Source organism: Besnoitia besnoiti, chromosome XII, assembly GCF_002563875.1.
Source record: "Besnoitia besnoiti strain Bb-Ger1 chromosome XII, whole genome shotgun sequence".
NCBI classification, from domain to species: domain Eukaryota; phylum Apicomplexa; class Conoidasida; order Eucoccidiorida; family Sarcocystidae; genus Besnoitia; species Besnoitia besnoiti.
This window is the reverse complement of record NC_042367.1, coordinates 428661-441751: the sequence shown is the minus strand read 5'-3', so window position 1 is coordinate 441751 and position 13091 is coordinate 428661. Positions and strand designations below refer to the sequence as shown.

Genomic DNA, 13091 nt, shown 5'->3' with positions numbered 1-13091 from the left:
TATGTCTCCGTCGCACGCCACCACCGGCAAATTCAAGCCTCCTCACCAGAGACAACGAATTCATAGGCTCATCATACACAGAATCTGCCCCTTTTTCCCTTTTGAGCCACTCTGTAAGTCTGAATTCACTACAACAGACGCCTCAGAGAGGCAGTTCCGGCAGCCAATTGTCGCGCTAGTCGCTTTTCTTGTCGAGCGGCGGCGAGAGTCACAAGACATGCGCGTCACACTGCATGCACACGACTGCCGTCATTTTCTCGACGAGAACTGTGCGTGAAGCCTCGTCTTTCGCTATTTTTTTCCGCTTTTCAGCTTCTCTTGCGTGCGTTCGAAGGAAGCGGAACGAACGCGGCTAATGCGCGTCGTTCCTATCGAGCCTTCTTGCGTGGTCGAGGGCGGATTCGGCAGCTGATAGCCGGCGATGTTCGTCTGACGGAGATTTGCAAGAACTCTCGCTTGCGTGTTTTTCCACTCGGGAGGGGTTGCTCTACTTTATTGCGTTCTATGTCTTCTCCACACATGTATATCTGTCTAGCTGGCGTCGCCCCGCGCTCAACTCTGGGACGTGAGCCCGTCTAAACGCCACATCGTTTTCATTGGCGGTGAGCTTCGACAGCCGAGACACTCGTGTCGTTTCTCTGTGCCCCTTGTTTGGGTCGTCGCGCAGCATGCCGCCTCCTTCAGCGTCCTCCAGCCCGAATCCAGCCTGTCCATCTTCCTCTTCGCCCTCCGCAGACGCCGCCTCTCCTGACGCTGCCTGTGCCTCCCGCTGCGAAACATATTGCGCATGCCGCTGCGTGACCGCGTCCCCCAGCGCCCGGGCGCGGCGCTGCGGCGGCACTCCGCCTCGCGCCTCCTCTGCAGCGCATGTCCGTCGGCCTGCTGCAGAGTTTTCCTCGTTCTCTTCTTCGGCTGCGCCTGCGTGGGCGTGCTGCAGGTCTGCCTCCTGCCGTTCGTCGCCGTGCGCACCACGCTCGCGCGCGTCGCCGCCTACTTCTTCGCCCTCTGTCTTCTCTGCGTCCACAGCGCGTCTGCCTTCCTGCTGCGCGCTGACTGCGGCGGCAGTCTGTGCGTCTGCCGCCTCTCCGCTGCCGTCCGCCGCGGCTTCGCCGGCCGTTTCCGAGGAGCTTCCGCCCCGCCCGCCAAGTCTCCGCAGGGCTTCTTCTGCGTCACGCCCGGATCTGGTCGACTCGGCGGCGGATCGCGAATCACGCGCCGCGACTGACGGCGCGCAGATGTCCACAGAGGTCTACGGCTTCGTCTCCTGGATCGCCTCGTTCGCCGCCGTTCTCTTCTTCTTTCTGTGGGCCGCAGTCCCCCACAAGTACTTCCACCGGCTCTCCATCAACTACCTCATTGATCCGTGAGTAGTCTCGCTTCTTCTCGTCGCACCTTCGAGGCCGTGCGCCGCGCGTCGTCTGTTCTGGATGCCGGAGAGCGAACTCAACGGGACCGCGTCTGCATGTATTCCGGCGCAGCGTCCGCGCAGGGTGTCGTCTCTCCAGTCTGATGCGCGTGAGATTTCCCTTGAGTCGGATCTCGGTTCGGGGCTTTCGTCTCCTGTCCAGCCTTTGTCGCTTGCGATCGATATGGTTCGCGTAGAAGCCCATCCCGTGCGTCGCTCGCGCGACAGGAGACAGCTTTCCGTATGGAGTCTGCGCGACTGTGGCTTTCTCCTCTCGCATCCCACGGCTGTGCGTGCAGGTACTGGGCGCTTGCGTTTCCGGTCATCTTCTTGATCTGCGTCGCCACGACTTTCTTCCTCTACACGGCGCTCAACCTGTTGAACACGCCCTCTCTGGAGTCTCTCGATCTCCTGCCAGGTACGCGGGAATCCCGTTTGCGCAGGCGCTTCTGAAGACACGAAACGCTTTCGAAACGCAGCGCCGTCCCCTCAGGCTCGGAGCCGTGGAGGAGTTTTCAGCTGCCAAACTCCGCTGCGGCGTTGTCATACATGCGCCCTGTGTCTGTCGCTGCCTCGTGGTTCCTTGTCGGCCGCGCCCCTCTGTTTGTGTTTTCTCGGCTGTCATCTCCCACAGCCCGTTCCGGGATCGGCTTTGTGTCTCCTGTTCGTCCGCGTGTCGCGTTTTGCAGCCCAGCGGATTCTGGCCTTTTCTTAGCCGCTCTCTCCCCCCGCGCCTGCGACTCCCGTTTTTTTTTTTTCCGCGTCGTTCCTCCTCTTTGGTTTGTCGCAGACTCTTCTCACCTCGCCGGCGTGCCTGAGCAGGCCCACAGGACGCTGTGGCGGGCTGCTGCCGTCTCGTCGGCCGCCGTCGCAAGTCTGGCTTCCGGCGCGGAGGCGGCTCCTGATGTGTCTTCAGTGCGTCCGTCGCCTCCGCCGCGCCGTTGTCAGGTCCCTGTTATCCACGATCTGCCGCCTGGCGTCGTGAACAGAATTCTGTTTCCGCTTGCTGCCGCCGGTCACGGGCGCGAGGCTGCGCACGGCAGCTTCGAAACCGAGAAAACGCCTCGATGCCGACGTTTGATTGCGTAAGCGCAGGAAGCGGAGCTGTCTCCTTCCGTGCGCATACAGCCTCGTGGCGTCTCCGGAGTTTATGGGCATGTGCGCCGAAGAGCGACAGGGGACAGCCGCGTGCGTTCTTGGGACAAGATCCACTCGCGCGGAGGCGCTGGAGAGCGCGCGGCGGTCGGGGTGTGAAGCGTTTCGTTTGTTGTTTTGTCTACCAGCGCAGTGGGCGCGAGGGCCTCTGCCGGAGAGCCGAAGGAAGGAGCCGCGGCCGCCCTCGGTGTCTGGAGTCTGTCGAGAAAGCGGCCTTCTTGGTGCGGAAGATTCCCTCGTGCGGCACGCCTGCCTGGCTGTTGATGGCTGGGTATCCACCGGGAGGTCTGTTCGCCCTGTGGCGATTCCGACGGATGTGTCGCCGTGCACGTACGAGTTGTCCCAAATGACGGAGAGTTGTCTGTGACGACTCTCCGTGTTTTTTTCTTGGTAGTTAGGCATATGAATGTGAAGTTTTAATTTTAAAAGCATGCCTGCAGCTACATACGTATGCTCAGCCGTGGGTCTTTCAAAGAATGGAGCCGAGGAGATGTTGGCAGGCCGCAGTGGGGCCTCAGGGGCGATGTGACAAGGCACTGGATTCGCGTACAGCAATTCTTGTTTCCTGGTTTGTGGCTTGTATAGATCACGGGTTTTTCAGTCTATATAGTTTCGTTGAGATTATGTATCTTGTCAATGAAACGCAGACGTGCGTCCTTGCCGATTGCGGCGTTCCGGAGTCACTGAACACTCAAGAGCAGCTTTTTCCAGCACGTTCGAAAGCACTCTCTCTCCTGACTGCGGGGCATTCCAATTTTTTATCTTCCTGTTTCTGTTTCAGACGTATCTGCCGTATTCTGTCTCGCGGGTTCCATCGATTTCGCTTTTGTCTCCTCTCGGAGACGATGCGTGAAGAACGTAGCGGCGGATCGGCGCGCGGGCGCTTATAGGCGCACGAGCTGCAGGCTAGCTGGCGGTGATATCTGCAGGGGATATATCCTACCCATGCTGCCTCCGAGGGTATGAGCCCGACAGAGATGCATCGACTGACAGGGCGACCGATATAGACAGGCATGTAGCTCGCTGCAGCGTCCGGACGAGGCGGGGAGCAGAGTCAAAGAATACTGATCGCAGGCGAAACCTGCGGGACGCAGGAGAGCCACACTCATCATACATGCACGTAGAACCATGTATGTATATTTGGTCATGCATCGCAATGCCGGCGTCGCGAGACGGTATCCTGCTTGAGAAGCCTTGCAGCAAACTCGGCGAGGGCCTCGTATCGCCCGCGGCACAGGCTTTGCCCGATTGTTGCCTTAGACTCCTGCGCATGCACAGGACAGGCCAGACTCCACAGATCGCAGCGGATGAGAGGGAACTGCAGCGTGGAGCAGCAAGTGATAGCATTTTCCTGCGATTACGCGCGGAGGAACGGGGCATCCCTGTGGCGTCCATCGCGCCTGAGGCCGATATGGATACGCGGAGACAGCTAGATTTTAAAAGTGCCTGCAGGCCAGCGCACTCTAGGTATGCGTCGGACGGCATTCCCCCTCGCGGGAATGCTTGACTGTGACCAGGTATGTGCCTTGCGACGGCGCCGAAAAGGAGCTGTAGGCCGTCAGTGCGCGCGTGCTGCGGTATGCGCGTTTTGTGGAGTGCCTGAGCTTGCTTGTCTCGGCAGCTGACAGGGTGCCTTTCTCTCTCAATCCCTATCTATCCACCCATGCGCACCTTCGGCTCGGCTCCGGATGTGCATCCGACTCACGGCAGACAGATGAATTGTAGATGAACTGCGCGCACCCCTACGCAGTACCAGAGAGCTGTAGAATGATATCGACGTACTCACGTAAGCGAGGAAACGTCAGCTCTGCTTTCTCTCCGGTCACATGCTCGGACGCGTGCCTACGCATGCGCGTTCGGGGCTGGAGTGGAAAGAAGTCGGACTGAGTAGCGATATGCCTAGGGCCCTAAACTCTTACCCGTAGAAGAAGCGCAGGCTCAAGTCTGCCGGCGATTTCCAGAGCCTGAATCACCGACTTAGCGAGCTCTTCGTCCTTTTCATCGACGAACGTCACAAGTCCCTTCACCAGAAACTCGAGACAGGACCATCGCCATTTCTGACTGCGCGCGTCGTCATCATCCTCTTTCTGCTGTTGACAGTCTTCGCCGCCTTGCAGACGCGCCGCAGGTGTCTCATCCAGGCGGCTTTCGCCCGCTTCCACGGCGTGAGATTCTTTCCGTAGGGCGCTGTCTGATGCAAGGCCTTCTCCCTCTCGTGGAGTGCATGGCTCTCGTTCCTTCCCGAGTTCAAGCGCTTCCGCTTTCTCCTGGCCATCCGCTGGGGCCTGAGGCGAGGGCGTCCCCCGCCACTGGTCCTTGAGCGCAAGCAGCAGCCCCAGCATCTCCCCAAGCGCGCGCGCTGCGGCGAGACGCACGCAGTTCCGCGCGTCGTCGAGGCGCTGGAGCAGCGGCGCGTAGAGCGAGGCGCAGAGGCTCATGTAGTCTTGTGCACTGCGTGGATCTTCGCCGGTGGCGTCTCCGCTGCCGCCCCTTTCCCCCTTCTTGGTCGCGCCGCCCGCCCGCGAGCGGGTGGAGCTCGTGGACCGTGCGGCGTCGCTCCGAGCCGTGCCTGCGGAGTGTGGCGACTCGCCCCTGGAGGCGGCGGACGGCGACGAGGCGCCGGCGCACAGAGCGCGGTCCTTCAGCACCGCTCGTTGCATCTGGCTGAAAAGGCGAGCGAGGATGTTTGCCGTGAGCATGCGCGTGTCGGGCTGCCCGTCGTCGTCCAGGCAGCTCAGCAGGCACGGCAGGAGCCGCTCGAGAAGCTCCGGCAACCCCGCGGTCTCCCGCAGACGCCTGCACTCTGTCTGGGCGTCCTCCAGCTTCTCCGCAGAGACTCGCGGGTGCCCCGAAGCGTCCTCGCACGCGCGCGGAGAATCCGGCTCGCAGCCTGCGGGCGCCTGGGTCGCCGCGGTCAGAGTCGCCAGCACAGCGGAGAGCGAGGCGAGGGCGGCCTGGGCGGGATGCACGCAGAGGATGCAAAAAGGAAAGTTAAAGAGGAGGGCTAAGACGAGCGAGTGAGCGGTGAAACACGGTGGGCGCAAGAGCCGCTTTAGACTCCTCTTTCTCGAGCTTCACGGGGCAGTTGCGTGTGCGAGTTCTGGTGCTTTAAAGAAGACGGCCCCGCAGTCAATGGCCTAAGGTTTGCTGGCGTGCATGGCTAGGTGTCTAATTGAACAGATCCCCTTCTGCAGCCATGCGCAGAGAACAGGAGGCACGCAGATATGCTAGCATAGCGGAGGGGGACGTATGGACAAGGACAGAGGCCGACACACTGCGTGCGAGAAGCACACGCAATGGATGGCGTATAGACTGCGAAGCCAAGAGATAGTATGATACTGAGCAGATATGCACAGTCCGCATATAAGGCAGCATATAAAGAGAGCCGACGCCGACGGACTGCGCTCGACTGGAAGGGTTCGACGCGCGTACATTCCTCAGCTTCGCATGTGCTTCGCCGGGCCGCCACCGTAGGTTCGGTTGAATGATGGCGTCGACGACAAAAGACGAGTACTTGCTGACGAGAGAGACAGGCCTCCACAGGAAGAAATGTTCAGCCAAGGAAACGCAGAATATTATGCCCTGGAGATCTCTCGCAGTGTCAGTAGCTACCGCACTTCTCAGGGGATGGCAAAGCACCCTAGGGCCTTTCTCCACAGCCACATGCACACAAAAAAGTCTACATCTATGCATAAACATATCTGCAGTGTATAAATATACGCTGTGCTCCTGTCGAGTGACGAATGCGCATATCTCTGGGGAAGTGGAGGCGCGCCGGATCGCATCGTGGTCCATTCCCTACAGGGAGCAGCGAGTCGCGATCTCTGCGTTGGCGAAGAGTTCGAAAACGATGGCGAAGACGTCTACACGCACAGCCGGCGCGACGTCCTCTGGACGCGCCTGCCGCTCCAAGATTGCGAAAAGGCCGCGAAGCCACTCCTCGGAGGGTGCGGTCGTCAGCGGTTTCGCGGCATCGCTTTGAGGCGGTTCGAGCTCGAGCTCTCCGCCTCCATAACCCCAGTGCGACAGCACCTCCCCCACACGGCCGCCACGCGTGTCCGCCGCGTCGCGCGCGTGGGCAGACGCGCGCTCTCGACGCAGGGATCGGCTTTCGGTGCCGGCGCAAGGGCTCAGAGAAGGCGAGCCGCTGCTGGCCCTGTGCGAGGCGCCCGCGGGCTCCTGCTCCTCGCCGGCGTCGGGGCGTGCCTCCAGGTGTGCCTCGGGGCGTGCCTCAGGGTGTGTCTGCTTTCCAAGGGCGTTCGGGCGAATGGTCCACGCGGGGCCGGCCGCGCAGGCGCCGGACGCAGTCGCACCGGTCGACGCGGAAACACGCAGCTGCTGCAGCACGTGGAGAAGAATCATGCGCCGAGGATCTGAGGGCGTCCAGGGCGCGATGAGGCTGCTGACGGGCGCTGCGGCGCAGTCCGCGGGCGCCTCGCCCGCAGACGTCGGGGGCGGGGTCATCCGCCGATCAGCTTCGATGAACGCCGCCAGATACGCGCGGTACATGTCCCGCTCCGGCTGCCCGCTGTACACGGACAGCAGCTGAATCTGCGCGTGAGAAAAAAAAATGCACCAGAGCTGCCGCGTCTTTCAGTTCTCATTGGAGCGTCGGACGCCTCCGCGTCGCCAGGTACTCGCACCAGCATGCACGTTACGTATGCCGACGCACACACGTTTGAAGGCTCGGCTGGTCGCCGACACGAAGGTCGACAGGGACGACGCAGCCAGGCCACGGAGGTCGGTCTGCAATCGGGGCAGAGGGCGACGATAGAGCGAAGGGAGGGAGACTAGGGAGCACAGAGTGTGAGGCGCCTTGTGGCGTGGGCGCCGCCCGCTTTGTCAGGGCTTACGCAGGCATCGACGAGGCTCGCGGGCACGTTGGCGGCGACGCGGAGTCTGAGGAGGATGGTGATGACGCGCGGCCAGAGGCGTCGGCAAACATTTCGGCACGCCCTCACTGCACTTGTCACGCAGACCGCAGCGTAGGGCAGCGCAGCGTCTTCGCAGGGAGCAGCGCTTGCGGCCTCGCTGCTGGCGAGGCCGCAAGCGCCGCTGCACGCGCCTCGACCGAAGAACGTTACAGGGTCGGCGAGCGCAGCGGCGGCGGGCGAGTCAGCAGGCCTCCTCCCGTGAGCGCCCGTCGGCTCGACGAACTCGCCAATCAGGTCCAGACAGAAGGACGCATCTCCGTCGGTCCACCAGCCCCGGGTCCGCGCGCCTCGGAGCGGGACGTCGACAGTGGCGAGCATGCGGCCGAGCAGAATCAGAGGATACAGGCGGCTGGTGCTTGTCTCGGATTTCTTCGAAAGGCTAGAGCTGTGGTCGACTGCGGACACCCCCCCCACCGCCGCCTCCGCACGCTTGGGGCGTCCGTGGCATCCTCCGTCTGGCGCCTCGCCGCGACGCTGGAGGTCTACCTCTGCGTCCGCGCGCGCGTCAGAATTCGCCGCTTCCGCTGAGGCTCCGCGTCTTCCGCTTTTCCTGTCGCTCTTCTTGTCCTGAGACTCCGCGGGTGTTTGGCGTGCGAAAACGGAGCTCGCGAGTCTCTCGTCGGCGGCCTGGGCGTACGGCTCCCCAAACATCTCCTCCGCTTGCATTTGCGCGGAGAGAATGCGAAGCCAGACAGGCGGCAGCACCAGCGTGGCCACGGCCTCTGCGCATGCAAGCACCTCTCGCATGACTTCCAGGTAGCTTTTCATGGCACTGGGCACGCCCGCGAGCTCGCTGTCGAGGACGTTGCCCCGTACCACCGCACCAGGATGGAGTTGGATCGACTGGGGTTCAAGTTCACTCTCCTCGCCCTCCTTTGCCTCTGCCGACGCAGGCGTCCGTTCGCGCCCTCTGCTTGCGCCTGGGTGTCTCTCCTTGACCTGGGCAGCTTCCTGCATCCCCGCGCCAGCCGCCTCGCCGGCCGCGAGAGACAGCAAGAAGCCTAGCAGGCCTGAGGAGCCGCGGGCGGGCTGCGGCGGAGACTCGTGGTTCTGGTGCGGCTGCGCGAAGGGGCAGCAGTCGACGTGTTGGCAAGTCTTGCAGAGGTACGCGAGGACGGCGGGCAGCTGGGAAACCAGGGCTGCGGGAGGGAGGAGGTCGAGCAGAACGCGCAGCGTCCGCAAGCTCTGCTGCGAACGGCCCGGCTCAGGCGAGAAGCGCCAGAGAGCTGAGTCAGCAGAGAGGACCTGCAAACGCACAGTAACCACTCGGCGCGCTCGACCTCAGAAGCGTATCGCTGCTGCGGAGCCTTGCTATCTCATCCACAGCCGGCGCCCACGAGGCTCGCAGCTAGCCTGCAGAGGATTCGGGAGGGGGGGCCGTCGTGTGCGGGATTCACAGCCGCACACGCGCCCCGACATCCGCAACGTGCAGAGCCTGTGGCCAGGCATCAATTTGGACTTCTGGTGATGCCACACCCTGATGGCCTCACGGGCATCTGCGGAGGCTGCGAGAAAGCTGAATCAGCAGTGAAGGTGCACCCAGAGGGGGAGCCGCGCAAGCCAAGAGCGGCCAGCCGAGTTGCGTCTGTCGTCTACCACGTAGTAGAATGAGCAGAACGCTCAGGACGTGGCAACATCAGATCTCAGATCTCTGTTTCTCAAACGGTCTCTGGAATACCGTGCGTAGGTGAAAGCAAGGTGGATTCTGCCGTGGCGGTACATGGACGAGCTCGCCATCCAACACGCTGGACGAGTTGCCCGAGGTCTAGGAGTGTATATTTCACTGCGGAATATTCGCCTGCTATTTCAGGAGACAATGCCCAGGCCTGCGGTATTTCGTGAGCCTCCGCTTTAAACTTTGAAACCCTGGTCTGTCCCCCCAGCGAGCGCCTCACCCACGCGACAGTTTCCTCTGCGAAGTGATTCAGCAGTTCCGCCACGAGCATGAGGCGATGCGCCGCCGCTTCCCTAGCCTCGTCACCTAGCATCTCTTCCGGCTGAAGCGCGTGAGAGGCTCGGTCTTTGAACCACTTCTTGCATGCGTCCGTCCGCGAGCCGAAGTCCGGCTGCGCATCGACAGCTGCAGCGGCCCAGCTTTCCTCCAGGAGTTGACGGTCGCTGGCAAAAGCCACGCTGCTGGGCTTCTCCTTCACGGCGGTGTCGCCGCTGGCGTCGCTCGCGTCGGAGTCGGAATCGGTTTCGCAGTCTGTGTCTCGCTTTTGCAGCCTCGAGGTCTGGCTGGCGTCGCTTCGAGGGCCCTTCCGTTCGTGGCAAGCTGCAGCTGCTGCGGCAGCCTTCAGTTGGCGCAGAGAGGGAGCTGCGATGCACTGCAGGCACAAACACGCGCCTCACAACAACCAAAATGTGAAGTGCGCAGCCACGCAAGGAAAAAATGCGTCTCCGCCTTGGGCAGACCAGCCAATTCCTCAGCCTAGTCGGGCGTCTGTGCGAGTCGCTGCGCGCAGCGTCACATCGCAGCGTCACATCGGCAATCGATAGCATCACTTGCGTTGTTGATACGAGTCAAGAGACGAGAAAAGAGGCCGGCGAGAGTCGCCAAGTGGCGAGCGGCGCAGGATCCGCGCAGGCTTACCTGCAGCACACGCACTCCGTAGCTCTTCACGTTTGCATCTTCGGCAGCTACGCACGTCACTAGGGCCCCCAGCATCTTCGCCATGTGCGGCTTCAGGTAGCGCACGGGCAGCGCCCGGTACCAGTAGCCAACGCAGCCGCAGATCTTACACCTGCATGAACGACGGAGAAACTTGTCGCGGAGGCGCTTGCCCAGAGCAGATATTGAGCTCATCCCGCACGTTGCACGTGAGAGGGCGGACAAGCGCTGGAAGATTTGCTGTGGTAGAACTCCAATTCACGTGCACCTGCACGCCTTTTCCGGCGCCCAAGGGGTACGGACTATTGGTGCACGCATGCGTTGACAGGTGGAGTGGGACGCCTCAGGGAGTTCGCAGCCCCCCACTCTTCACAAGCGAGGCTTTCTCGCATCGGTTGTTTCAGAAGCCAAGCGCAAAGCGATCCTAAGACGTATGGGGGCGTTGATCTCACCTGATAGACGGGACGGCCTCCGTCTGAACGAGCGAGGAGAGACTCGTCATCAGGTCTGCCATGCAATTCCAGCTAATCGGCGCTGCGGCAAAGAGGTACTGCAGAGCGTCGAGGGCGTGCTACACGTCATACGCAGGAAAACGTCCACGGGGAAGCAAACGCACCGCGCTCAACAAGGGTGGAAGGGCGCGCGAGCTGTATGGAGGAGACACGCGGGCGCCTCCAAGGCAGACGACAGCGAAGAATCGGCAAAATCTGTGCCGGAGAGGGCAGGATTATATATATATATATATATATATATATATATTATATGTGAGCGCATGTGAGTTCGCCTGGCGGGATTAGGACGTCCACATACATGCAAGAAAGTATGCGACAGCGCTGCGTTCTGTCCAGGCGACAAGACGATTCTAGGTCTCTAGTCATCTTCTTTCCACTATACGTGGCAGCGCCCTACGCCCGTGACTGACCGAAACCGGAAGTCTAACATGATGGTGCTTCGCGGAAAGTGTCAACGATGGCAGCCGCTACCCGCGGATGAGTGAACTGTTCTAGGCGAGCTTTCTGTCATATTCATTGGAGTCTACTCTTTCCTGCCGATATGACAGAACGTCCAGGGCCAGCGTTCACGCACAAGCCGTCTCGCGCTTTGCTGGACGTTCAGTTTCTTGTATGAACAACTCAGAAAGTGATTGATCTTTCGACCGATTTCTCCAGGCGCCACGTGTGACACGCCGCTCTCCGAGGGGGCTTACCCAGCGTACTTTCCGCTGCTGGTGACGTAAACAGCCAGCCAACGCCGCTGTAAGCGTGTCAAGGAGCTGTCAAAGCAGATTGCCACATGCAAACCAAAGTGGCGCGTGCACACTGTGTGTGCCTCGCGCTTCAGGTTAACGTATCGTCCAGTTTGGAGTAACGCCTGGGCATATACATTCTGAACGTGTATTTTTGGAGTCGGTGGTCACTTGCGAAGTCGCTAGCACGGCTAGATCTGCATCGCTTAGCGGAATTTTTTGCGGCCCTGCGACTTGGCATTTCCTGGGTATTTTAATCATACTGGTTGCCGCAGACGCCTGCTACTATCGTGCCTTCTGTCGGGTGGCAAGCTCACAGTGTGTACTAGTCATTTTGTGAGCAGAGGCTTGTGGCTGAGGGATGGAGTTTGTCAGTCAGGCTCTTCTGCCACCCGCTGTGTATGCATGTGAAGCCTCGACAGGCAGCCACCGTCTGGCTCCCGGAGTTACAAGCTTCGACTGGGGAGGATGCTGTGTGGGGACTTGCCTTGTGTGACAGAGCTTCTAGCCGTACACATCTTGCAAGCAGAACAATTAGTCGGCAAGAAAGTTGCTTGTTGTGTGGATCGTGGTCCGCCAGTGCCTTGAGGGCGCACTGGGTAAGACCGTCCAGGCAAGTGTCTTCGACTTGCCAGAGTCCTCGTTTCGCCTCATCATTCCTCTCGAGTTTGGCCGTCTCTGTCGCACACGCTACCTCTCCGTTACTTTCGGCCTTCATCCAAACATCGGGACTGTCGCACCCTTCCAACGGGTACGGATTCGTCGCTTCCTGATTGTCCTCAGGCCAGATGGAGCCACAGCCATCCGCTGAGCCTCGGTCTCTCGCAAGTCCGTTCAGAGCTCGCGGTTGCGCCTTTTCGAGAATGGCTATCAACAAAAGCAAGAGTGCCCCTCGTATTTCTTCACTGGGCTCACAAAAAGGGTGTCCACTCAGTCTGCTTTGAACTGTGTCAACGAGAGCCGGGCCATATGATCGAGTCCCTCTGCTGGCATTCCGCGCGTCCTTCCGTCTGCCACAGCCGAGCTCGGGCCGGTGCTTGGACATGAATAGAATGGTTTCTTCCTCATCGAAGAGGGAAACGATGCACGTCCGCAGCAGATTCACTGCTGCTTCCCTGCAACTGTCCGACGTTGCGTCGGCGACGAGTCTCAGACACGGGCCGTAGATGTCGGTCAAAAAGAAGCGGCGGAGCTCTTCTCTTGAATAAGACGTTCTTTCTTCTGCCTGGTCGCTGCAGCTCGACGGGGTAATCCTACAGCCGCACACCGGTTTGACTCGATGTTTTGCATCGCAGAACATGGCATGTTGTGGACATCCGGAAGAAGCGCTCGCGCGTTGAGCCCTCGAACTCTCAGGACTCAAAGAAGACACGTTGTTCAGGAACAAGCGAGAAAGACGCTCTAACGCTTTAACGCGGCACTGGCGGTTGCTGTCCTCGAGACAGTTGACGTCCCTCCTGTGTTGTCTCTTCAGGCTTTCCGATTCAAGGACCTCTGTCTCTGAAGACCGTGCTGGTGCCGGCGACGCCATTTTGGGGCGGATAGGGCAGCTCGGCGGAATTCGACAACCAGGCTGGAGGAAGGCTCATCAGGGACGCAACTCCTCGTGCCACGGGCAGTCTGCCAGTGGTTTCCCAGCAGGAAAAAATTGACACTAGGCAAAAAGAATCAGATTCTCCGTGCTCAAGCAGTAGTGGTGCGGCTGTGTAGACCCCACGGTCTTCGGGGTGGTTGGGGTAA

The 13091-nt window shown here is 60.6% G+C and overlaps 2 protein-coding genes across 2 annotated transcripts; one reads left to right on the top strand and one right to left on the bottom strand.

Annotated features, from left to right (window-relative positions):
• Window positions 1-668: 668 nt before the first annotated feature.
• BESB_022650 (PIG-P protein) lies at window positions 669-2494 on the top strand (the record flags this gene model as incomplete). The annotated part of the gene is made up of 3 exons (XM_029360967.1): window positions 669-1363; window positions 1705-1823; window positions 2196-2494. The coding sequence occupies 3 exons, from the start codon at window positions 669-671 to the stop codon at window positions 2492-2494; spliced, it is 1113 nt and encodes a 370-aa protein (XP_029215782.1).
• A 1210-nt stretch (window positions 2495-3704) lies between these two features.
• Window positions 3705-12882, bottom strand: BESB_022640 (uncharacterized protein; the record flags this gene model as incomplete). Its single annotated transcript, XM_029360966.1, has 10 exons — window positions 3705-3824; window positions 4480-5514; window positions 5993-6077; window positions 6363-7111; window positions 7414-8739; window positions 9390-9821; window positions 10088-10238; window positions 10558-10676; window positions 11313-11378; window positions 11866-12882. The coding sequence occupies 10 exons, from the start codon at window positions 12880-12882 to the stop codon at window positions 3705-3707; spliced, it is 5100 nt and encodes a 1699-aa protein (XP_029215781.1).
• Between the last annotated feature and the right edge of the window lie 209 nt (window positions 12883-13091).